The 25397-nt window shown below is 32.2% G+C and overlaps 3 protein-coding genes across 5 annotated transcripts; 2 read left to right on the top strand and 1 right to left on the bottom strand.

Annotated features, from left to right (window-relative positions):
• Positions 1 to 1474: 1474 nt before the first annotated feature.
• LOC123675528 (ABC transporter F family member 4-like) lies at positions 1475 to 13882 on the top strand. 3 transcript variants are annotated; one of them, XM_045610893.1, is made up of 9 exons: positions 1475 to 2039; positions 2093 to 2158; positions 4547 to 5465; positions 5580 to 5918; positions 7262 to 7507; positions 7738 to 8103; positions 8768 to 8953; positions 10177 to 10398; positions 13479 to 13882. In XM_045610893.1, the coding sequence occupies exons 1-9, from the start codon at positions 1962 to 1964 to the stop codon at positions 13811 to 13813; spliced, it is 2757 nt and encodes a 918-aa protein (XP_045466849.1). In that variant the 5' UTR covers positions 1475 to 1961; the 3' UTR covers positions 13814 to 13882. The 3 variants fall into 3 exon arrangements, with proteins under 3 accessions (XP_045466849.1, XP_045466850.1, XP_045466851.1); XM_045610894.1 differs by having other exon boundaries at positions 1525 to 2039; positions 7406 to 7507; XM_045610895.1 differs by lacking the exon at positions 7262 to 7507 and having other exon boundaries at positions 1549 to 2039.
• Positions 13883 to 14425: 543 nt separating this feature from the next.
• On the bottom strand, positions 14426 to 17283 carry LOC123675804 (U11/U12 small nuclear ribonucleoprotein 48 kDa protein-like). The gene is made up of 5 exons (XM_045611324.1): positions 17029 to 17283; positions 16808 to 16973; positions 16690 to 16752; positions 15728 to 15863; positions 14426 to 15288 (listed from the first exon to the last, which is right to left on the bottom strand). Exons 1-5 carry the CDS (start codon positions 17158 to 17160, stop codon positions 14475 to 14477), a joined length of 1311 nt encoding a protein of 436 aa, XP_045467280.1. The 5' UTR covers positions 17161 to 17283; the 3' UTR covers positions 14426 to 14474.
• A 607-nt stretch (positions 17284 to 17890) lies between these two features.
• On the top strand, positions 17891 to 24839 carry LOC123675650 (cell division cycle 5-like protein). The gene is made up of 7 exons (XM_045611093.1): positions 17891 to 18052; positions 19482 to 19747; positions 20409 to 20539; positions 20617 to 20924; positions 21145 to 22261; positions 23322 to 23659; positions 24101 to 24839. The coding sequence occupies exons 1-7, from the start codon at positions 18008 to 18010 to the stop codon at positions 24299 to 24301; spliced, it is 2406 nt and encodes an 801-aa protein (XP_045467049.1). The 5' UTR covers positions 17891 to 18007; the 3' UTR covers positions 24302 to 24839.
• The last annotated feature ends 558 nt before the right edge of the window (positions 24840 to 25397 follow it).

Below are 25397 nucleotides of genomic sequence, written 5' to 3'. Positions count from 1 at the left end.
CTTTGGTTAAATTTCTTTTTATAAAACTCAAATTGTTACTATTGAATTAAATATTCTAGTAATCACAAATAAAAATTGCATCAAGTTTTAATGTTTTATACTTCTCTACTTTACATTTATTAAGAAAAATGCTATAAAATTCACAAAATATTTGTACCTTCCTTCAAAACTCAAATTAATTCTGTTTTTGTTACTGTCTAATGTTTTTTTTTTACATTTAGGGCTAGTTAACAGTAATCAAAGTGTTATTTTTCATTATTTGGTTTCACTAAAGAACTGCTCTAAGAAAATTCTCCAGGCTACTTGTCAAGATTTTGAAAATATTAAAAGAAAATTTAAACAAAGAGAATATTTACATAGTCAACTTTATGTTCATTGTAAATATCCTATGCGTGTACTCGATTCCCTTTTTCGAAGTTGAATGATGTAAGAATATCATGGATCTCTTGAGTTTGAAAGAATATCAAATAATGTGCCAAAAATTGTAAAAAAAATTTGATCATAACTTGGATTTTCAAATTGGAACCCTATATTATTATGATTGCGTTGGGTTCTACGATGAAAACCGAGGATATTGTCCAAAAATGATTATGCTACTTAATTATTAATTCAAGAGTTATTCGGGATTTTATGAATTTATGTTATAGGTACATTATATTTAGGTCAATTATATTACTTCAGTCTGTTTCCACGTCTAATTAATTTACAGGTGACAGGTACAAACCTGAAAAAGAGAAAATTTTCATAGTCACTATTCTGGCTATGGATATTTTCTCTTGTTTTCAGTTTTTCTTGAATATTTTGAAAACTATTAGGACTCACGCCGCAATTCGAGGAAGACGTGATTCAAAATGGAAATCTTGATCATATTTAAGAAGAATAATTTGTTTTGTTATATTTAAGAAAAATAGTTTGTTTTGAGCATTTTTTTTCATAATAGGGAATTACGAAAATATCATATCGTCGGCTAAGAGTGTAAAACTGCTATGCCCATATAATGAACAATTTTACAGGAGACCAAAAAACCGTACAGTGTTATAATAATAATAAGAGAGTTTAATCATGAAAATACATTCAATAGAGTTTATTGAATGTATTTTCATGAATAAACTCTCTTATTATTATTATAACACTTACTGTTTTTTTGATCTCCTGTAAAATTGTTCACTATGGACATAGCAGATTTACACTCTTATCCGACGATATGCCGAATTTTCAGATTTCGAATGAGCAGTCGATCTTGAAACACCCTGTATAGAATAAGAATAACCTTTTCAAGCTGCTTGCAGATTTTTGTGTTGCTAGCATAATTAGAACCAAAGAAAATTCAAGAAGAATATAGAAAAATGTACCCAATTTTTATCGACCACAGGAGTAGAGATTTAGGGTGTTTATAACAAATTGGCAAAATGCAGTGCTTGCAACATCATCAGAACCACAAAAAAGTACTTAATATATCCCTGATTAAAGAATGATTCGGTCTTGTTGAGGTTTTGCGTGTTTCTATAAAACTATTCAAGAATTCATAAAAGTTTTCATGATGACAGCTTCATCAAAACCATAGTAAACTCAAGTAGTATAAGGAAAAATATTATCTGACTATTCCGTAACTCGTAACAACAGATCCGACAGTTTTGAGAGCTCCAATTAATTCACTTCAAGAGATTCTATTCTCTTATTTTTTGTTTAGCTCTTTTATTCACTAACTCATCTCCTTACTGATCCCTTAGGTCAATTTCATTCCAATAAGACTCTGGTCGCTTTAATTCCTTTGTTAGTTTGCGCAATCACATTATTTCATCCTATCGTTTGTGTGCAGAATTTGTAATGTCCAAGTCATTATCTGTAAAAACCGGAAAATGACCAAATGCAAATGATAAGGTATTTTTGTTGGTTTTCACAGTGTCTTGCTGATGCGTTCAGCGCTCATCAGCTATTGATAAAAAATTATTGATCAAAATATGTCGTATCTCGAATTTTCAAAGTCTTCGCGCTTACAAAATTTATCGAACAAGGATCTCAAAAAACTTATAAGAAATGTGAGGTAGTGTTATCAGTTATTTTCTGTTAATCCAATAAGTGTTTGTTGTAGAATGAATACTATGCAAGTTGCTACATAGTAATACATGAAGAAAACTTTGAGGGGATGGATATACTGGTAAGTTCCAATAAGTTTTAATAAATCATATCATAAACCTAATTGTTCAAATTAATAATTACAATCAATAATTGCCTGTTATTCATATTCAAAATTGACTAACATCATTTCGTTTATATTTTATATGATTTTATTTTTAATACCTAGGTCTTTATATAAATTAGAACTTATCTTTAAAAATATTTTTGCAAATATTGTTCCATAATATACTTAGCTCACAGAATATGTCTTTACGTAAGAAAGTAGTCTTAAAACAAAAGAGTTGAGGGAAAATTAACTTGAAAAAGCTTCTTTCTAGTTAAAATTTTGTAGACAAAAAGTTCAATCGATTGAGGAAAAATTCTAGATAAGCACTGACGTCCTTTAAAAGATTTGTTTTCTCTTTATATATAGTCTAAAGACTATAAAAACTGTAGGATTCATCAGCGTAGAAGTACTTGTCCCCAATCTTATCCTTATTCTCGTGGTTCAGTCTGTAATTTGGTTTGTCAGTGTCAGTAGCTCACCGGAATCTTCTCAGCATCATTTTCGTACTTTGAAGAACAGCCTTATGTCAAATAAAGCAAAAAAATTAATACTCATTTTGATGACGGCATATTTTCCTTTTGATTTAGGTTTATTTATATCAGTTCCGTACGATCATCCTTGTCAATGAATTAGGTAACAAGTAAAAACTCTTTCCAGAGTATCCGGATATTGAGGATATTTGTTTTAGAAAAAGGACAGAAGGAATAATTTCTTAAACTTAAAATTTTCCCAACAAAACTTTTTTTTTTTGAATCATGTAAAAGTTAGATGACAATGAATGAAACGATAAAATTTTATCTGTTAGTTTTTGTAATCAGCTTGAAATTTCGGATAGACTTGAGATTATTATTCATATAAAATAAAAAATCACAACGATTCTGTGGTCTTGTGGAATTCCTGGTATTCCCATATCTCACGTACTTATCTGATTATTTGATCGAAAGATTGATTCCAAAGAAATGTCACCGCGAATTTAGGGCATGGAAGGAATATATGCCAACGTGGAATTCCTGATATTTCCATTTCTCGCGTTCTATTTGTTCGATTTTGTTAAAAAATTCATTATGGTTGATGTTCAGATTTGCTATAGGAAGTGATTCCATAGGAATTTCCGCCCTCTCGATAAATACTGCTCTTTGTTCATACGCAAACGTGTAATTATCGAAACAATATATTTTGCTTTCTAGCAGTCTGGTATATCACCTACCTCAATAAAGGCGCCCTGACATAGTTTTAAATTTGAAAAAGTGAAGAATGATACATTGTTCTTTTTGGCCATTTAGGGGCCTATACTGGTGAGGAGCTAAATTAATGAAAAATATTTGTAGGAAATTTAATCCATTGATATTTTACGAGGTATATGCGAGAAGAAACAACCTCAAAAAAATAAAATTTTTTAATTTTTTTCGCATTGTTTTCAATGTTCCTTTACAAAATTTTGGTGGTAAACCTCAGATTCGGATTCAACACCCCAAAAAACATATGCAATCGAAGAAATCAAAACTACCCCAAAAATTTCCGTGAGGAACCCTTGTGAGCACTAATTGACTGAACTATAAGAGCCATTCTGAAGAAATTCAGTATGAGTATTCGGATTGAGACAAAAATGATTGCATAGGCATTTCAGAACCATCGAATACATGATACGCGTTGCATATGCGTGAGTACGCTCTATTAGTGTGACGTCACACACCGCCATTTTTAGTTCTCCTGTCAGTGTTCGGAATCCAAACAAATATATTGTCATTCAAATTAGTACGGTGTCGTTGAAGGAATTGGCTTATTTTTATAAATTAGAGTATTTCAGGAACGATTCCAGTATTGATTGATAGACAGAAAGGAACGAGGTTAATACCAGTAAGTTTGAATCCTGTATCATTTCCCAGATTTTGTAAAAAGCCGTGTTTATTAGTTGAACTTCAAGTTCGAACTTATTGGCAATAATCTCGTTCCTTCTGTCTATCAATTAATAGTAAAATCGTTCCTTAAATAATCTTATATATCAAAATAAGCCAATTTCCTCAACGACAACGTACTGATTTGAATGACAATTTTTTTGTTTGGATTCCGAACACTGACAGGAGAACCAAAAATGGCGGTGTGTGACGTCATCACTAATAGAGCGTGTTGGAACTTTCAAGTAGTATTTGTTTTGAAAGACTGAAAATAAGGTACTATAGGCGGCTAATTTTGGGAGCGAAGAGGAAGAGGAAGCATATAGTGCCACACCCATTGGCAGAGAATTTTGCATGTTTTATTACACTTAGCTATCAGTATCATTATCATATCATCATAGCAGTGTAACAGAATCTAATTCTTGGAATATACCTAATTTTAATATTTCGACTATTTTCGTTATAGAATTTGTCTGAAAATAAATTGACTGCATTAAAGTTACCACAATGGTTAACACAAAAACTCATTTCTCTAAAAGAAACCCTTATCAAGAATCCAGAAATACTTCTACAATCAGAAGAAGAAACTCAAAGAGAAGATCACAGGAAGAATGTCTGGATTACGGACTCATTGCAAAATAGTAAAACACCATTCAGAAAGACATCGACAACTATAAAAAAACCGAATATAGATTTCACTTATGATGAAGATAATTATTTGAATCCAAATTCTATGAAACGACCAAAAGAAATGAACTCAGAGAAGATAGAACAGAAAAAAAGCGGATTACTAAAATTTTCCTATCGAAGAAGTCCAGAAGTACCTTCCACTCCGCAAAGAAAACCAGAAGTAATACCACGTTCTGATGAGAACGTCGAAGAGAATACATATGAACCTCCTCCAAGACATGCATCAACTCTTCCAGTTCAGTCTAAGACACTACCACCACCACCACCACCTGAAGACCTAGCTGATGAATATGAACTTCCGCCAAGGTTTGGGCCCAAACAAATCGAATCTATAGATCCAATAGATTATGATTACATAGAAACACAAAAAGAAGAGAAACCTTTAAAACGCAAAAAGTCAACATTCTACATCGATAGTGATTTTCCACCTCCATTTCCAGATGAACCAATTCCTCGTAGAACAGAAATTACAAAAACTACGGGTTTTTCTCTTTACATGAACACAAATGAAAGTCACACTAAAATTGTTTCCAATGGAGGTAAACATTTTAGACCATCCTCGGCAAGAAGACCACTTCCGCCTCTACCAACTGATGCCAATCATTCTTTAAATAAAAAAACTACTAATAGAGTGGTGAGGAATAAAGACTTCGAAGCGGAACACGAGGCTTCCGAGAGTGAAACTCCTGAAACAGGTAAGAATTTTATTTTGTGAACCTTTTATATTTCAACCTCAATTTTGGGGTAGTGACATAATTTTTGATTGAAAGAATTCAAATGGTGGCATTTCATTAATTCATTGCTTTCAGAAACTTTGCCAGAATACGGAAACACTACTGAATTAATAGAGAAAACATCAATTAAAACCAGTAAAATTTCGACCGATAAAAATGGTTTTCTAAATAGTTTGAAATCTACAATTAGTCAAAGAAAAAATTATCTCGGCGATAAAGGCTCCAGAGAATTACAAGAAAAGGTACAAAACAGACTTGGAAATAGTGAAATTAATAGAAATGATTCTAAAAGGGAGAAACATTCCTCAAGATTGCAATTGGACCTACCCAAACCACCTAACGCATTACCAAAACATGTGCAAAGTTCGTATTTCGGAGAGATTCCTGATAATGGTGGGGAAGATGAAAGTTCAGGTGAGTTTTTTTCTTTCAATTCAATACGTATGTTCTGCAGTATATGTATAATTAATGTTGTGAAAATTTTAAATTAATATTTAGTTGTTTAAGTTGAAAGATTCTGATGAGATCTAAAAACGGCGATATTAAAAAATCATACCGAAATACACCTGTAAACAAATTTAATGTTAATAAATGTAATAATTTAAATTAATAATCAGATGCAGACAATGCATTAATGTGAGATCCACGAATCGATCCGAAATTTTACTTCTTTATAAGACCGGAAGTGCTGGTCAGCCAGGCCGTGTGCCATTGAACGAAACAAGTGATAGTCCAAGGGAGCAACGGCGGGTGGGGTAGGACTTCCCATTTCAACATTTCCCAGTATGTCTTGACCACTTTCGCAACATGTGGTCGAGCATTGTCATGCTGTAAAATCACTTTATCATGTCTCTCGTTGCATTGCAATGATCTGTTCAATCGCAGTAATTGCGTTCGATAACAATCATCTGTGTTTCAGTTGGTTTTAACAATTCATAATACACAACGCCGAGCTGGTCTCACCAAATACTGAGCATGATCTTGGAACTGTAAATATTCGGTTTGGCCATCGACGTGGAAGCATGGCAGGGACATCCCCATGATTATGTGCGCTTGGGATTATCGTAGTGTACCCATTTTTTGTCTCCAGTCACAATGCGATGCAGAATTACCATATTTGCCTTGCAAGCAGCTGTTCACAAGCAAACAAACGCCGTTCTCGGCTTCAACTCGTACGGCACCTAATTTCCTTGTTTCTGAACCATTCCCATGACTTTCAGGCGTTTTCAAATAGCTTGTTGCATCACTCCCAATGATCCTGCCAATTCTTGTTGCGTTTGACACTAGTCTTGATCAAGTAATGCCTCCAATTCTGCATCTTCGAAAACCTTCTCTCTTCCACCGTCTTGCTGGTCTTTGACGTCAAAATCACCATTCTTGAAGCGTTGAAACCACTCTCTGCACGTTCTTGCACTGATAGCGGCCTCACCACAGTTATTTAAGAGCATTCGATGAACGTCAGCCGTATGTTTTTTAATATTGAAGCAGAAAATTAAAACCTGCCGCAAATGACGAGAATTTGGCTCGTTAGCTGACATGCTTAATCGAGAATAACTTTATGATGCAGACACAAATCGACTAATATTTCGATGGTGCTATGGTTACAAATATCTAAGCTTATTGTATGACATCTACGATCTATTTGTTTCGACTACCACTTAGAGCTACAGTTATCTATTGCAAAACGGCGGAAGCAAAGTTGTACACCTAATATTATAGTACAAACAATAATCGTCTTAATGAATACCTTCTAACAGAAAGCCTTCCCGACTACTGCAACACTGATGAAACCAAAACGAAACAAACAACCAGCAAAACCCAACAAAGTCTGCTGGCACAAGAAATAACCATGACGAAGCTCAAATCCAGTAAATCAAAAACTGGATTCGGTAATTTTTCAGATAAAAGAATGGATGTACAAGAGAAACGTACAACTACCAAACAGCCTGTAAGTTGGAAACATCATGGCGAACTTGAGGTGGGAGATTTAGAGAATGACCAAGGTGAATAAATATTCGAAACTTATAAACAAGTAAAGGGTGTTTTGGTTTTGGCGTGGTCGTTCCCCGAACAGATCGCTCTATTAGTTCATCACGATGTCTGTTATTTTCGAATTTTGAATCGGGATGAATGATCTCAAATGATAAGGTTACGTATTCAAATTCAATTCTGTCCGTCCATAAACACAATAACTCTCGAAAAGAAAAACCTAGAAATTTGAAATTATTTTCAGAAACACTTCCGGAATACGGAAACACATTTGAACATACGGGAATTGCCTTTAAACAAACAGAGAAAACATCAATACAGAATAAGAAGAGTCCTATAACTGACAAGGGTTTTCTTAATTCTTTGAAAACCAAAATTAATCGAAGAAAATCAAATACTTTTCTCGATGATGAGAGCTCCAGAGAGTTGCAAGAAAAAATACAATATAGGCTTGGAAATAGAGAAACTAATATGAATGATTCTAGAAACGAGCAATCCTCATCAAAATTTCAATCGAATCTACCCAAACCTCCTATTACATTACCAAAGCATGGTGAAAGTGCGTATTCTGGTGATACTTGTGATTATGGTAACGAAGATGAGAATCCGGGTAAGTTTTTGTATTCAATGTTCCAATACTTATTTGATTTTCAATTTTGAATCTCTGAATGACAAACAGAAATCTTAACAAATAAAACTTTGCAAAAAAAATATTAAGAATATAAGTTACAACGCTAAATAAGGTAATAAACTGCTCATAATAAGTTACGATTATCGAATCGAGTAATTGCGTTGTCTGTTCAAAAAACCCAATTTCCTTTCGAAACTTGCTTCTCGATGAACCTGAAATAATATATGTATAATTTCATAACATGTAGATTTCATGGTGAGCTAATGTTTACCCGCCGAACGTTGAGAGGCGGGTAATTGAATAATAATAATAATTGAAGGCGAGCCATGAAAAGTCACTCACTCCTCTGAATGAATTATTATTTTTTTTTAAACATTTTGGATTCATAAAAATCCATGAAAAGTTACATCTCACACATACACAAGTTCGCTGTGAAAAAAGACACTTCTTCTCCTTATGAAATAATATACTATTAGAAGTATTAGATGATACGGTAAAATTGCTTCTTCGAAAAACAGTAATATGCTCAAAACTTGAGAAACAGTTTATTCGGAGAAAAATTATAGATGAGCTTCATTTCTGTCAATTCGGTTCCGACTAGATGTTTAGATTCGCTTATCTTATCATTCATCTCATATTGAAGGCCAGAAAAATGTGAGTCAACTAGCATTAGAAATATCACGGAAAAAACTCAGACCCGCAACACCAAAAAAGGAATTCCAGAATATCCAAGAAAAAAGAATGGATGACAAACCCAAACCTTCTGCTACCGAACAACCGTCAAGTTGGAAGTCTCATTACAAATCTGAAGAGGGCACTTCCGAACAAGGTATGCTATTTGATCCAAATAAGATATAGGTATCTACCGATTTTGTAAAATGGATGGTCCCTTTCGATTAAAAAATATTTTTCTATTTTTGATTTCTTGATTGTTTAGGACCAGGAAGAATTTGTCACCGGTTAATTATTCTGAATTTTTCGTATTTTGTAGAATATGACTTGAACAAGATCCTATTATTAGTTTTCGAGATACCTACAAGGTGTCGAAGTTGGAAAATGGTGTTTCTTTAAAGTAACATATTTCTCGCAGTAAAACTTAATATTGAATGAAAGACATTTGCACGACCAATATTGCTTAGTCATAGGATAATAATTTCAAATTAGTTTTAAATAAAAATTATTGTTAGGTTTTGGGTATGTCAAACAACTCAGAATGAATTTTTTTAGTTCATTTTTCACCCTATATTCAAAAAAGTCTTCCGTGGAATTTCCAATTTTTTGTAATTATAATGTCGAACAGTATTGGCTTCACTATGAACAGTTTTTGATATACACAAGGTAATATGATAAGGAGTGCGACTTTTCTTTCAAAAGTTGTCAAAAAGTTTTATACAAAGAAAATTCCATACAGATGAGTAGGTAACGTTAGAATTTATTTATTGTTAGTTTGTAATGGTACAATGAAAGACAATATACAGGGTGTCCCAAATTCGATGCTCACCGAGAGTATCCTTTTTTTCGAAATAATTAGATATCAGAAAGCAGATAATATATAGATATCTTGATTCGTTCTCGACTTACAGGGCTTTTCGTGAAAAATGACTTTAAAATATTTCGCTATATCTATGATCCGTTATGAGTATTATATGAACCATGAAAATTACTGAAAAAATGTTGTAGAATTTTTAGAAAATCTTGAATAGAAACCAAGACCTACTATTTGAAACAGTAATTTTTCAGAAACGACTTTTATCTCGAGAACAAATCAAGATATCTATGATCTGCTTTCTGATATCGAATTGTTTCGAAAAAAAAATCTGGGAATTTTTCTGTGTGTATTATAGTTTAAGAGAAACACCCTTTATAAATATTGAAATTGAAAACATGTATTGGTGCAATATCATACGTACTGAATACAACATTTTATTACAAAGTCTTGACTCTAGACTATAGGCCCATCTGCCAATAGAAAGGAATGAATAAAAGACATTCGTATAGAATTTGTAGTGTTTTCCGATTCCGATAATCAACCGGAATATCTCAATTCAACAGATGGTCAAGACTTTCGAGGTTTGTCAACACCAACCGAAAATTTTAAATTGGATCACCTCGCTGATGAACTCCGAAATTGGTTGAAAAAGAGGAGACAAGAAGAGGATCACATTGAAGATGGTGAATTTGAACAAGATGATGAATTCGAACAAGATGACGAATTCGAACAAGATGATTTCGAACATGATAATTATGATGTAGGGGGAGCACATAGAGATTTACGTAAGTAATAATTATTTAGGAAAAAATTAAGGACAATTGGAAATTATTTCATGTAGGTAGGTGTAGTCACTTGCCCGAGAGATGTCGTCGTGGGCTGCGCATTACTCGCGAAATCGGCACCGCTTGGGATAAAAACCCTGCTACGGCAGTGTCACCACGCTTTTATTTGTAGATGGACTTTGATAAAATTAATTATCAAGAAGCACTTTTAATTTCCAGATTTAAATACAAAACAATAAGAGTGCCATGTGGAGCAATAATAGTTATTTATTATACAAGGGAAAAAGTATTAGATTTTAGCTCGAGGTTATGTTGTCTCCCGACGCGAAGCGGAGGGAGACAAAAAACCGAGAGCTGAAATCTAATATTTTTCCCGTGTATAATACACTATTTTTTTCTGTGACAGAAAAAACGACAATTTAATAGTGAAAGAACATATTATTACAATATATTAAAGTCAGAATGTTATCGATATGAATTTTGAATTTTTGAACTAGTAAGCTGCAAATAGACCTGCGTTGCTAAGGGAAACTTCAAAGTAATCAAATATCTGTCAATTTAATTTTACAATTGCGAACTCAGTATTAATTGTTTGTAAGATGCATAGAATACCTGGTGTGTCTACTTATACCTGTAAAACTTTCAGACAAAACGGGAGATTTTTACCTACTTGATTTCGAGGGATCGCGGGCTTTTCAGATGGCGCATACATCGTTTACATTTGACATTTCTCTCAATTCTCGACTCGTGTGAACCAAGGGCGTAGATCTTTTTTTCTTGGGGAGGGATAATCGAAAAAAAATTTTTGACGACAACTTTTATTCATATCTGTAATGTTAAAAAAAGAAGTTTGATAATGAAGTTTGAACCAAATTACTCGAAATAATTTTTGTTGTTACTAATTCGGTTGTTCTTACCTTGTTCTCAAATAAGAGTTACGAAGGAAAATGAGAAATTACTTGGATAATTTTGAGAAAAAAAAGTTTCATGAATATGAGCCCACAAAGGCTTTGCTTTCAATATACAGGTTGTTTCTAGTGTGTCGTACAGTTTATCAAATACTTATTAATCTTCGCTACAGATTAGGTAAATAAATACCAAAACTTATAATTAATGCATTCATTAGAGCTTACTAGCTGGATCTTAAAAATAATTTGGATTTTCCTGAGGATTACTAGAGATTTTTCTCGAAATCGATAGCAGATACGACAAAACTATAACAAACCAAAAAGTGTAGTACAGGACCAGAGTTTTTTTTCTATATTTTTCTAAACTAACAGCCATTCACCAAAATATAGATTTGGAGGAAGGAAGCAGGCATCCTTCCAGAAAATATATCACCCTGTAGATTTGTATTCAAAATTAGCATATCACATAGTGGAAACTTTAAACTGGAATATCTATGGCCAATTCATATTAAATATCTTGTGAAGGGAAGGTTATACGAGAAAATAACTTGAACTTCAACACATGTATCTCAAAACAAAATGTATGGGGACTCATGTTATAGGACTTTTTTTCTTAAAATGATCCGGAAATCTGTCATTTTCATTTGTATCCCCAATTTAGGAGCACCGTGTAATTACCCCCAGTATCCCCCTATTTCTACGCTCTTGTCGTGAACTTTGAGTATAGAACAATAATATTTTATATTCTATGATGGTCTGTCATTATACTCCATTCATTTGAGTACAAATTCGATATGAACTGAATTGTAATTTATTGTGAATGTTTGCAGTGTCTAAAATCAGTATTTCCTTTTTAAACGGCACCAGGCAGATGCGGGAATTCGAAAAATTTTAAAGAGCGCCACCTTACAGCACTCTGGTGAAGCACACCACCAAAGCAACAGGTGGGTCTCTCGAAAAGTCTGAAACAAAATCGAATCAGTAAACACACCAGGTATTCTATGCATCTTAATTGTTTGGTAGTTATTCTGTTGAATAATATAAAGTTCGAAAATGTCTGATTCCGAGTTTTCTCTGACTCCACTGAAGTTGATAGAATCAGCGCAAGTAGCGTCACGAAAATTATTGCCTTACTTAAATCGTGGAAAATTTACGAAACCGCGTATTCAAGATTTATGGAATGGAAAATGAAAAAGACATGCAGTTCTTTCTCGGAGACAGTGTTATTGGCTTATTTTTCGGAATTGGCACAACAACAAAAGCCATCAATAGTGCGGTCGAATTATTATTATTCCTTTATCTATATGTAGGTAAATATATATCCGGGAAAAAAGTACTCACTTTTTTCCCGGGGAAAAAAGTAATTTCGTGAAAAGTCATATTTTGTTACCTGTCAACATAGATAAAATGTCAAATTTTTGTCCCGTCACAGAAAAAAATATTTTATTTATGGTTTCTCGAGAGAAGGTCCCGGGTCTTCTCTTAGGGTACTATATAAATTCGTTTGTTGCAATTTCCGAAAAATTGATCTGAGAATGCCCAAAAGAGGCGACTTATTTGCATCTGCTTGGGTTTTCAACAAAATCTGTCTAAAACTGTACCTGTTAATCTCAAGTGATTCTAATGAATTCAAAAGGTTAATTTTATTTTCGATATGTAGGATTTTTAAATTAGCATTGAAATAATGTCCAAATTCTGTTAAATGGTTTGCATATGATGAGAAGGTTTTATCACAGGTGTGACTCCTTTGGTGTTCTCGTTTGTTCTTTTCTTGAACGTCTTCCTGTTTGTCCAATATACACCATTGGGCAATTAATTGCCCAATGGTGTATATTGGTGTTTTTGTAGCAATTACTACAAAAACCCTTTTCGGCATGCAATAAATCCTAAATATGTTTCTGTCACGTCTTCACAAGAAATAAAAGAATGCTAGTGAGAATCATCTAAAAGGTCACATAGTTACGGTGCAATATATTGAATACGTTCGAACTCTGACCATATTTATAATATTTTAAAATTATTCTCGCGCGGTTCGAACCCTTTTATAACATGAATCAGCAGTACAACATACAAAGAGTATGCACATCCACATGAGAACTTCTCATTACTTATTTCAATGAAAACTTGTTGCTTATTTCGGGGATGAGATCTAACAATTAACTATTATTTCAGTTAATTTCAACAACGAGCCTTTCTACAGGAATACTGACCGAAAAGGTGCGATAGAATTACTTAATGATTTGGAAGATGGAGCATTCCTATTGCGACCGAGCAGAAAGTTTTTCCTATCAATCACAATAAAGAAAAACGCAAAATATTTCAATTTAGGTATCGAGAGAACACCAAACAATAAAATCACCTGTGGAGAAGGATCCATGAAATCGCCAGAATTTGACTCTTTCAAAGAATTTCAAGACTATTTTGAACATTCTCCCCTTCTAGTCCAGAGTGAAAGAGGTTTAGAGGAAGTATATTTGAGAAAAGTTTTGCCTCCAAATAGATATTAATCAGTGTATAAGTTATTACCTATGTATATAATATTATATATGAGAAAATAAAATAATATATTATTAGTACCATGTCTTTATAATCCTTAGACTTACTTTATTTGAATTCGGATGTAGGTACTCATCAATTTTTACTGGTGAGTCCATCCCAAACATTGCAATAGCCACCAATCGCAATCATGCAGCTGGGCGGAGCTACACAACCACCATATCACAACCTCCCCCCCAAATTTTTTTCGAACAAGTCTTAGGTGATCCCCATTAAAAACTCAGCAAATCTGATATTAAGAAAAAATCTACAGATGCACACCACTTTGTAGGGAAGGAATGTATAAAATGAATATAATGTGAAGGGCATAATATCCCTTTCAAATCACAAATAATAAGAAATTTCAAGAACATTATTTTATTGAGTTACTTTTTTATTTAGAGGACATATATTTTGAAGTTTTCTCAGCAGAAATCTTAAATAGCCTACTGTAAATATACAACTGAGTATCAAGGAAAATAGTTTTTACTGTTCTCAATACTTCGACAGCCACTTCAAATATATAACACTGAAACAGTTCTTGAATTTGGAGGTGGAGAATAATAAGTCAGTAAACACATATATAAGAAATATTACATTTAATAACTATTTAACAAGACAAAACAATGAACACTAAGTGTCTTCGTAATAACTCTTATGTCTTCTATATTTTTCTCTAGAATGATGCTTGTGATATCTATCTTCTTTAGATTTATGGCTTCTTGAACTGTGTCTACTGCTACCACTACTATGATCTCTTTTTCTACGATCTCCATTATTACTTCTAGATTTATGTCTCCTATCCTCATACCTAGTACCCTTATCTTTATGCTTGTAAGACCTTTGGATGGATGAATCTCTTGAATGATTTCTTGAGGTACTCTCATTATTTTCACAAGAGCTATCCATGTCAATTGAAGAAACTTTACTAATACTATTAGATTCTTGAGAATCTTCGTCATGATGCATATATTTATTTTTACTTTTAAAACTTTGACAGAAATAATTTGAGTGGCTGTCTTTATTATAATGGTTTTTGCTTCCATTACTCAATTGAAAATCAGAATGGGATGTTCTGGTATGTCTATTACCTTTTGTACTATGTGATCCAGAAGAATTATTGCTGATTTTACTGATAGAAGAATGGGGTCTATCAATGTGTTCTTGACTGTTATCCTGAATCTCTGGTGCTTCATCTTCTTCAATAGATTTTTGAGTATAGAAATCCTCAGGAGTGTGAGGCCCCTTAGAACCATTAACATGCTCTAGCCAATCACTATATTGCTGCATTTGAGAATCTATCAATTCTCGTAATACTTCTTTGTAATTTTTGTGATTAGTGTGAATTGGTTTATATTTCACACTCCTTCTTTTCATATCCCGTTCAAAAGATTTCAAAGCTTCTTTGGTAAATTCAGAATCTCTCTTCTCATCCCTCTCAATAGAACTAGAAGGGAAAAAAATATCTTATTTTGGTTCTTTATAATTCCTCATGTTTTTTTTTAATTATTATTATAATTTGATTTGAATCAAGGACATGGTCCTGTGAGATTCAATATACATAAAGAGCATTAGTCATACGAGCAGTTGGGCACAAGAGAAGTACATAGCAGTGTTTAAAAGACATATAGGAACATGAATGAAGGATAGTTTCGAAAAACTTCACTTAGTAGAACAGTGAAATAAATATAATGACAATCGGATGAATATTTATAGTTTACGTAAGTCATACTGAGTAATTTATATCAGTTTCAACTAAAAAATGTCATTTCATGATTATATTGAAATAATTTAATATTTCATTTCTGGTATCCATGTAGATGAATTTGAATAATTACATCTGCATTCCAGTGACATGCACTTCAAATAAAAATTGAAATACTAACGTATCAAATTCTGGAAGCTCTAATGGGCCTTTAGTGTTGGCTACACAATGATCATATAGTACCAAACGTTCATCACAAGAAAATGTTGAAATTAAACGGCTGTAGGTCTGAGGGTCTGGATCTTTTCCATTCCATGCTGTAACAAAAATTTAAGAAACAAAATTGTGAAAAGAGCTAAATTGTTTTTTGGTGAATATATAAATGAACAAGGATAATTTTGATTCATACAGTTACGTTGTCAGCTAACTTAAAAATTATTAAGAGTCAATTCAACTGACTTTTAATCTAGTACCATCAGTATTGTAAAAAGGATAAAAACTCATTATAAATGGAAAAGAACAAAGCCTATTTCTCTAACAATCACGAAGAATTTGAACATATCATTAATTACTCCAGAGAGCTCATTGATCATTCACTGTGGAATATATATAAAAAAATAATTTTTTTTTCGGAATTTCAAAAGGAGAAAATCAAATATACTCATACCATGATAATTTCACCATTATACTTTTTTGCAATAGAGAATGTCAGCAATAATGAAAAATATTAACTTTAATTTCAATTTGAACTATATTTCTATAGTGAGCTGTATGAACAGATAAGTTGAAAATGAGACTGATATTATCCTCTTAAAATTTATAAGCTTCTCCCGCACTCTCACCTTAGATTTATGAAAATAGGCCTTGCAAATATCAGGTAAGGATGGTTTGTTATAAATTCTGCATTTGAATTTAATATTATTATTTCTACCAGATTTCAAGTGCTGGTCATGCACCGAATTAGGAAATTAAAAGCGAAATGTAAAGATACATATAAAAGGATACCGAAAAAGGATATTTGAAAAGGATATAAATGAAAGTTTGGACATTTTTTGAAATTTTCAATATCCATGATAGCAGAAAAAAAATTTCTGAAAAAAATTTTTCATTATTTTAGAATATGGAGAGTTGAATCGGACAAACCTGTCTGGAAGAAGGGTTTTTGTGAAACAGCTTGGCACAGTATATCTATTTTCTTATCTTTTCCTAAAAATAGAAAAAGTTTTAGTACATTTTTTAAATTTAAACATAATTATCATACCGATTTCTATAGTTCCTCCTTCTGATTTTATTGGTTCAGAAAGAAATTCCTCTTGTAAATTATAGCCTGCACTCTTGATTTTACATTTATTTATATGATCATCAGTTTTCTCTGCAGGTACTTTATGATTGTCATTATATGGACAAGTGACGAAAAGTCTCTGCTCCTATTCAGAAACTTAATTTTAGAAAAAAAAATTATTTTAAAAAATTAAAACTTACTTCTTGAATTTTGTCAACTGACCAACCCAAACATTTCATAATTGATTGTACTTTCTCCCTAGAGCAAGTAACAAAGTGATCTAAACTTTCTAATTGTTTTTTTCTGATTTCAATATTGAAATCTACTGCCATAACGAATATCTATTTAGAAAAGCGGGGTACATTAATACTGAAGTATACATACATACAATTGTGCATACCACAATTTTATCCGCGATGTTGTCAACTCTTTCTATTTTTTTTTATTCTAGTCAATAATCTGTCAATGGAAACCAGAGACAAATAGTGAAATTCATTTTATTTAATTGAAAATGGAGATGAGTGATATTCACCATTCTTTCAGGTATTGCTTTACAGATCATGACATTTTTTTCTAAATCATAAAATGATATATTGGATTATTCAAGCGGAAATTAAACAAATCAAATTCTAGTTATATTATATTTCTATGCTTCTACTCTATAATCTGTCACTCATCACTCGAAGAAGAAGAAGAGGATCTGTGACTATATATTTGTGTTTGTGCTTGTAACTCTTAGAATATAGATACATTGTAGATTAATTATTAATGTTCTGAGTTGTAACTAGTTAGCAAAGACCTAAGACCATAGATAAGCTCTTAGAATATAGATATTATTGATTAATTTCTGATTCTCTTGAGAAATCATAGAGTGATCAACGTTTAAATTTTTAATCAATGTTTTGGCAAATGGTGCAAATGGCCCTTAGGATGAGCTGATCGGTTTGTTCCATAGAACTAATAAAAGTTCAATGGTTTGTTCAATGTCTATGGCTTAGACTAAAGACATAGACCATAGACCTAATATCCATATGAATAATCTATGACTAGTAGTTAGTACTCTGTGGTCAGTGCTGAAACAACAAGTCTGTGTTGTTAGACTTGTTCTGAATATTCTGATAAATCTGGTGTTCTGCTTTTTCAATTTTTTAATTTACAAGAATAACATAAAACTTCAAGATGCCAAGGGTTATGATAAAAGGGGGTGTTTGGAGAAATACTGAGGTTTGTATTTATATAGGTTATAAATGTTTTCTTATAAACAAACTACATTGAAAGGAAATTTGGAAAAACCTCTTTTAATATATGATTGAAAATTATATTTTAAGGGGTTTTATACTAAAGCTGCAATTTCAATCAGCCTAAATATCTTCTTGTAAATCGAAAAGACTTGCTTGGTAATTTTGTTGAAGAGGCATTGATGTTTCATTCTTTCAGCCAAAATTTAAGAAATCATTTTTGTTTTCCTAAGCCTTGTCCGAATCATGAATATCATTGTTATAAACATGGGTTTCTAACACAGTCTGCACAAAGTAGAGTCGCAATGCAGTGGCCGAGGAAAAAAGTTTGTCAGTTGATAGAACTTTTTCATGTATAAGCAATCCTTCGGGATGCAACTGATAAAGATTATAAAAATAAGCAAAAGAAGAACGATGCATGGGGGGAAATAACTGTTCGTTTAGACAGCGATCGTGGTGAAATTTATAAAAAATTTAATCTTGCAGTTCCAGCAAAAGATTAAGAAAACTAAAACAAAGTCTGGTGATGAAACTGAGTATTTACCAGCCCAACTTCTGGCACGATTTCTGATATATGTTGCTTAGATATATAATATAAATACATAAGACTGTGATAAGTCTCCGATTGCTAAAAATCTGGAAGTAACTGCCAGTCTTTATTTCACTGGAATAGATTCTCTGTAATTTTTATCTTTTTTACAATTTTATGCCCAATTGAATTAAATATTCGAAGACTTGATTTCCTCTCGTTTTTTGGACTAATCACTTCACAAGCTGCTGCTGCAATAATAATATTGTCGTCCATTTTTGCTATACTACGGTATTGTCCAAATCGGTCTGGATGTAATGTATTTACATAGGTGCAATGAAAAAATGTCAGGAACATTTGTTAGTGACAAATTTTGCAATAATGTTATTGCGTGTACAGTTTGTTGAATATCATTTACAGTAACTTTTTTGTTACTATCATTGTTTTCAACAATGTTTTTTGGTGAGAACAAGGCTTTACTACCTGTAAAAGTGTTTCTATGAATACAAATGTTTCGTTATAAGATTATTGTTATATGGATAATCTGTAAATGTTTCATTTTTACTAATACCAATTAATTAATCAACCATGTCTCTGATATTTGAAGTATTTCAACAAGATCTTGAGACATAATTTGTTGAACATCCTATTTTTTATTCAAATTTAATTCAGTTACTTCATTGTGATCTCATTAAAAGTTCTTGTGTCCAAAAATTATTGTTATAGTATTTTTTTTATTTTCTATTAAAAATGCCCTTTTTCTTAACATATATAACAAATATATTTGTTGGTCATCAAAAATCAGAATGGAATTTAATGAGGTCTATAACATTTTGGTAAAATGATGTTATCATATATCAATTCTTTCAATTATTCAATTTCTTAGGATGAAATCCTCAAAGCGGCAGTGATGAAATATGGAAAAAACCAATGGTCTCGTATTGCATCATTGCTTCATAGGAAGTCAGCAAAACAGTGCAAGGCTCGTTGGTTTGAATGGTTGGATCCTAGTATAAAAAAAACGGAATGGTCAAGAGTAGAAGATGAAAAGCTACTACATTTAGCAAAATTGATGCCTACTCAGTGGAGAACCATTGCACCAATTATTGGACGAACTGCAGCACAATGTCTTGAGAGATATGAATATCTTTTGTAAGTTTTGGAAATAGATTATATTTAAGTAGGTTCTATTCAAAAATATTTTGAATTCTTTGTGAATAAATATGAATTATTACAATTTTCAGAGAGATTTGTTCATAGATTAGAAAAATTAAATTTTGAATTCGATTGAGATGATTTTATCTGAATCTTATTGTCAATCAGTATACACAAAAATTAATGATCCGTTTACTATGAAGTGTGCGCTGTGCTACTCAGTATATTCATCCTTTATTTCTTATCACTATTTTCTAGACTAAATGCCTTTTAGTTTCGTAGTAACCTTCACCGGGATCTCAGATATAAATAGCTACACCAAACAAATTTTGCTTCAATCTAATCCTGTCCTTTCTTGCATAATTCATAAAAATTTTTGAATAAGGTTGAAGTATGAATATCGGTACTCCTTCATAGATAGCGCTGGTGGATCAAAATAAAATTGAACAGTGTTAATGATATATTTTATCAATATACAATCCTCAAAACTTATTTTACTCAGTGAAATGATTATGACTCAAGGTTATTGCAAATTAAATAGAGGTGATAAAATTAGTATTGAAATTTTGTTATTTCTGATAATAGTATTCAGATAATATAGTTCTGTAAAAAATATTTGTCATTATTTCATTCAATTTTAATTTTTTTATGAATTTAGGGAGCAAGCTCAAAGAAAAGAAGAAGGTGAATATGCCAATGATGATCCAAGGAAGCTCAAACCTGGTGAAATTGATCCTAATCCTGAAACTAAACCTGCTAGACCAGACCCTAAGGATATGGATGAAGACGGTAAGTTTAAATAAAAATTTCTGAAATTATGCTACTAGTTACACAAACAAACTCAATCCATAATTTTTTTCTTCAAGAGATTGAGATGCTTTCGGAAGCAAGAGCAAGGTTAGCTAACACCCAAGGCAAGAAAGCTAAAAGGAAAGCTAGAGAAAAACAACTTGAAGAAGCCAGACGATTGGCAGCCCTACAGAAAAAACGAGAGTTAAGAGCTGCTGGAATTGAAGTACTTTCAAGACATAAAAAAAAGAAAGGTATAGATTATAATGCAGAAATTCCTTTCGAAAAATTGCCAGCAATTGGCTTTTATGACACATCGAAAGAGACTGTCGATCCAATTGGCCCAGATTTCAATAGAATAAATGATAGCAATGATAATGATGAGGTATGTAAATCAACTACTTGAAAAAATATTGTAAACTAGATGATCTGACAAACTTAGTACCGCCTAACAGTCAATGAATGATGAATATCCTATTAACTTTAATTTAGGATTCTTGTTGTAATAAAAAAAATAGTAAAATTTTATTGAGTTTGATATTTTAAGAATCATATATTAAAAAAAATTATCTCACAGCTTATTGTTAATTTCTTATTGATTTCAGAATGAAAGGAAAAAAGATAGAAATGCAGCAAAAAGAAAAAAGGAGAATGTTCCTAATGAAATATTCAGTAATGACGCCCCAGCAAAAAAGAGATCTAAATTGGTACTCCCGGCTCCTCAAATAAGTGACAGTGAGCTTCAACAAGTTGTTAAATTAGGAAGAGCCAATGAATTGGCGAAAGAAGTAGCTAGTGAAACCGGAAATGATACCACAGATTTATTGATGAATAATTATTCTATGGCGCCTACAGCAGTTGCTACTCCTAGAACTCCGATGTCTCAAAATGATAAAATAATGCAGGAAGCTCAAAATTTGATGGCTCTTTCACATGTGGACACACCTTTGAAGGGAGGTTTGAATACCCCACTACATGAAACAGATTTCTCCTCCGTTATGCCCCAAAATCAACAAATAGCTACTCCAAATACAGTCTTATCTACACCTCTGGCATCAGTAAGAAGTAATACAAATTCTGAATTTGCCACCCCTCAGAATAGAAATGACCCCTCTTCGGCAACTCCAGTTTTAAGAGACCGATTGAACCTGAATGCCAATACTTTAGGAACTCCTATTAATCAATTTTTGGGTGCAAAAGAGCAATTGAGGGCAAGTTTGAGCAGTTTACCTCAACCAAAAAATGACTATGAAATTGTTGTGCCAGAACTTGAAGAATCTAATCAGAATGAAGAAACAGAAGTAAATATGATTGAAGATCAAGCAGATGTGGATGAGAAGATGCAAGCTGAGTTGAAAGCTAAAGCGGCAAAGGAACTGAAGATGAGATCACAAGTGATTCAAAGAAATTTTCCTCGACCCTATGATGTCAATTTGTCAGTGTTAAGACCCCCCCAAGAAATGTATGGTTTAACTGAGATGCAGAAAGCAGAAGAATTAATAAAAGTGGAGATGACTACCATGATGATTTATGATAATTTGCATAATCCCCCATTAGTAAATGGTAAAAAGAAAATTCCACAAAAAGATCATCTTTTGTTCTTAGATTCACATCAGTACGAACATTTCAAGGAAGAAGACCTTGAAAACGCAAGGAAAATGATAAAAGATGAAATGGAATATGTTAAGAAGGGAATGAACCATGGAGAATTGCCGCTAGAAGGTATGTGTATACAGTTTTTATTAGAATGATTTACAATACTCTTAGGGCCTGTTTGACCATCTTTTCTTAACGTCCCAGATAGCCTAGTCATAGCTTATCTGACAGATATCACTAAAATTGTGTTTCACCAGTTTCGGATTGGTAAAAGTGGCCACTAAACTTCCGGATATATTAACACCTAGATCCGGTGGCCTCTATATTCTTAACTAGCAAATAACCAAACTTTTTCTCATGAGTCATGACTGGCCAGTGGCGTATAAAAGACAGGGGTAAAAGGGGTAATTACCGCCCAAAAACTCTTCTAAATATTCATAGTTTGAAGAGGAATCAGCTTTCATCGAAGAGTAAATGCATTAAATATATGCTGAATGTTGTTTGTGTAGTATATTATTAATATGATAATAGAAAAAAAGTTTTTTCTCATTCCCCTTAAACAATACCATGGATCCGCCACTGTGACAGGCCTCATTGTCATTGTGGTTGTGCATCTTGAACAAGAATAGGTTATATTTCAATATTATTTTGTTGAAGAATTTTTGGTGTTGTGTGAACATGGACCTTTTTTTTGAATTTTTATAAGACTAATTTGAAATTTCCTTGTTCATAATCATATTATATCACGTCCATGAAAATATGTATATGAAAATTATTTTTCATTTCGAGTTGAAAAAATTTAAAAAATAACATTTTTTCTACTAACTGGCTAGAAAACTTCATTTTCGAATTATATAGCAAGTCTAGCCCCAAAAAACATCAAACATCATCAGAGAGACATAAATAAAATAATAAAAAAATAAAGTTAAAAGGTCTCACCTTATGTTTCTTTAACCCGTAGCAATAATATATGCGACGTTGGCAAAAATTCCTTCTATCAATTTGTCGGCTAGATATTTGGTACATATTTTTGTGTCATTTTGAGATTATTTTATTGAGTTGAGATATTTCACATGGTTGAGAACATAATAAAACTTTTTGAAAAGTATGAAGTGAATGAATTATGAACCTTTTTCTAATGAGGGTAGAAAGATAAATTTAATTCTTTTAAATTATTTTTTTACAGCTTACTCCCAAGTATGGGACGAATGCTTAGGTCAAGTCCTTTATCTTCCCAATCAACAACGGTACACCAGAGCAAATTTAGCTAGTAAAAAAGATCGGCTTGAGTCCCTCCAAAAGAGGTTTGAGCAAAATAGAATGCATATGGCTAAAGAAGCTAAAAAAGCTGCGAAAATAGAGAAGAAAATTAAAATTTTAACAGCAGGTTACCAGAGTAAAGCTCAGAAAATGATAAACAATATACAAGAATTAAATGAACAAGCAGATCAATTGGAATTGGAATTAAATTCTTTGAAATTGCTAGCAGAACAAGAAAAAATTGCTATGGGAAAAAGAGTACAGGTGAGAAATATTTTCCTCTAATTCTGTGGCAAATCCTTTCATTCTGCCATACTTTGTAGAAATTTCACACAGATTTCTGGTTATATTTCATTATTATCTGTTGGTAATTGCAACTCTTCTGTCACAGATTTACCTTATATCTGTCAAATTTGTGATACAGAACTCAGTTGTGCCAACCAACATTTTTTAAATGCAAAATTTACTAAATGATATTTAAGGGAATATTAATGCCTTCTGCACTTGTAACTATTTTGATTTAGATTCAGGAGGTAGAAATCTGTGTTCACTCTAAATGTCCTAAGGAATAGGTATTTGGGTAATTCATGATTGAATAAAAAAAATCAATATGTATGTGGAGTTCATTGCCATAAGCAATTAGTAGAGCCAATATAAGAATGTTGGGTTTTTAATTTCTTTAAATTATATATTTTACTTTTCCAGTGTTTGACAGAAGATGTTAATAGGCAGATGGAACGTGAGAGGGGTCTTCAACATAGGTACAGTTTACTTCAGGATCAAATCAGAGAACTCTATGAACAACAACTTGCAAAGAAGACAGCAACTGAAAGTAGTTCAAATACAGAGGTTTCAGTAAATGAAAATTCACAAGAAGTTACAGTATTCAATAACCAAAATGAGTAACAGCAACTTTGACATCTCAAGGATTGCATACAAAGCTAAATTATTTTGAAATGCACATATTGTCAAATTAGAGTGTCATGAAATCAATATATATATATATATAGTTTATATAATTTTTTTTTCTATGTTAATGGCACTTAACAGATTCTATAATGAATAATTTATAATTTTAAAATGTTTATGTAAATATGTTGAGTCAAAACAAGGTTCATTCTCATCTGATTTGTTGTTTTCTTATAAAAACTTCATTATGTTTCTTCGTTTTTATCCGCAAGAGATAGTTGACCGTCAATAATAGAAAAAAATGACAAAAACACTGATGTGAAGTCAGTGTTGGGCGTGTTTGTTATTGATGTTATTAATCTTATTGATGTAGTTTTCTCTAATTTTTGCATGTATATTTTTTATATAATTAATGCAGTTTTCTGAAAACAAATCTGAAGTAAAAACTTTCTGGAGTGTGCCATGCCATGGAAACATAAAATGACATGATACATCAATGAAATGTCATTTTTTACTGTTTTGGAAAAAGTTTTTTGGAGGAACGAAAAAGCATATGTAAATAATAAAAGAATGTTCGAAATTTTCGACTTTTCCTTTTATCTGCTCATAAATGAACCCTGCTATAAATAATAATCATCCCTACAAAAAATATCAAAATTGCCACTTTGCCCCAAAAGCATATAAAATACATAGATTGCTTATTTAATATGTACTCCACTATTGAAGAACTGCAAAGCAAGCCACTGAAATGAGAAAAAATAAAAAAAATCCGTCATACACTGAATAACACAGCTAATGGTCTGTCATAAAAATTCTAAAGGTCAAGAAATTTTAATTCAAGTTCTCCTAAAGACTTCTAACTCTACTTGTGCCTAAAAATCCAAAATACCAATCCTAAGTCTATACATCCATTACAAACTATCAGGGATCATCTTGAGGGGTTTTTGATATGTGGAGCTGACTAAGGAAACATTCAAGTTGTCGGTTCCAAGGTTGCCATATTGGAGTATGTTTTTTCCCCAAATGTCGGGGATTTTTGGACACTCGGGGAAAATTTGGGTGATAATAATATACACACCAGCTTGGAGAGGTG

Source organism: Harmonia axyridis, chromosome 3 (genome assembly GCF_914767665.1).
Source record: "Harmonia axyridis chromosome 3, icHarAxyr1.1, whole genome shotgun sequence".
NCBI classification, from domain to species: domain Eukaryota; kingdom Metazoa; phylum Arthropoda; class Insecta; order Coleoptera; family Coccinellidae; genus Harmonia; species Harmonia axyridis.
The sequence above is the reverse complement of the archived record's forward strand: the minus strand, read 5'-3'. Positions and strand labels throughout refer to the sequence as shown.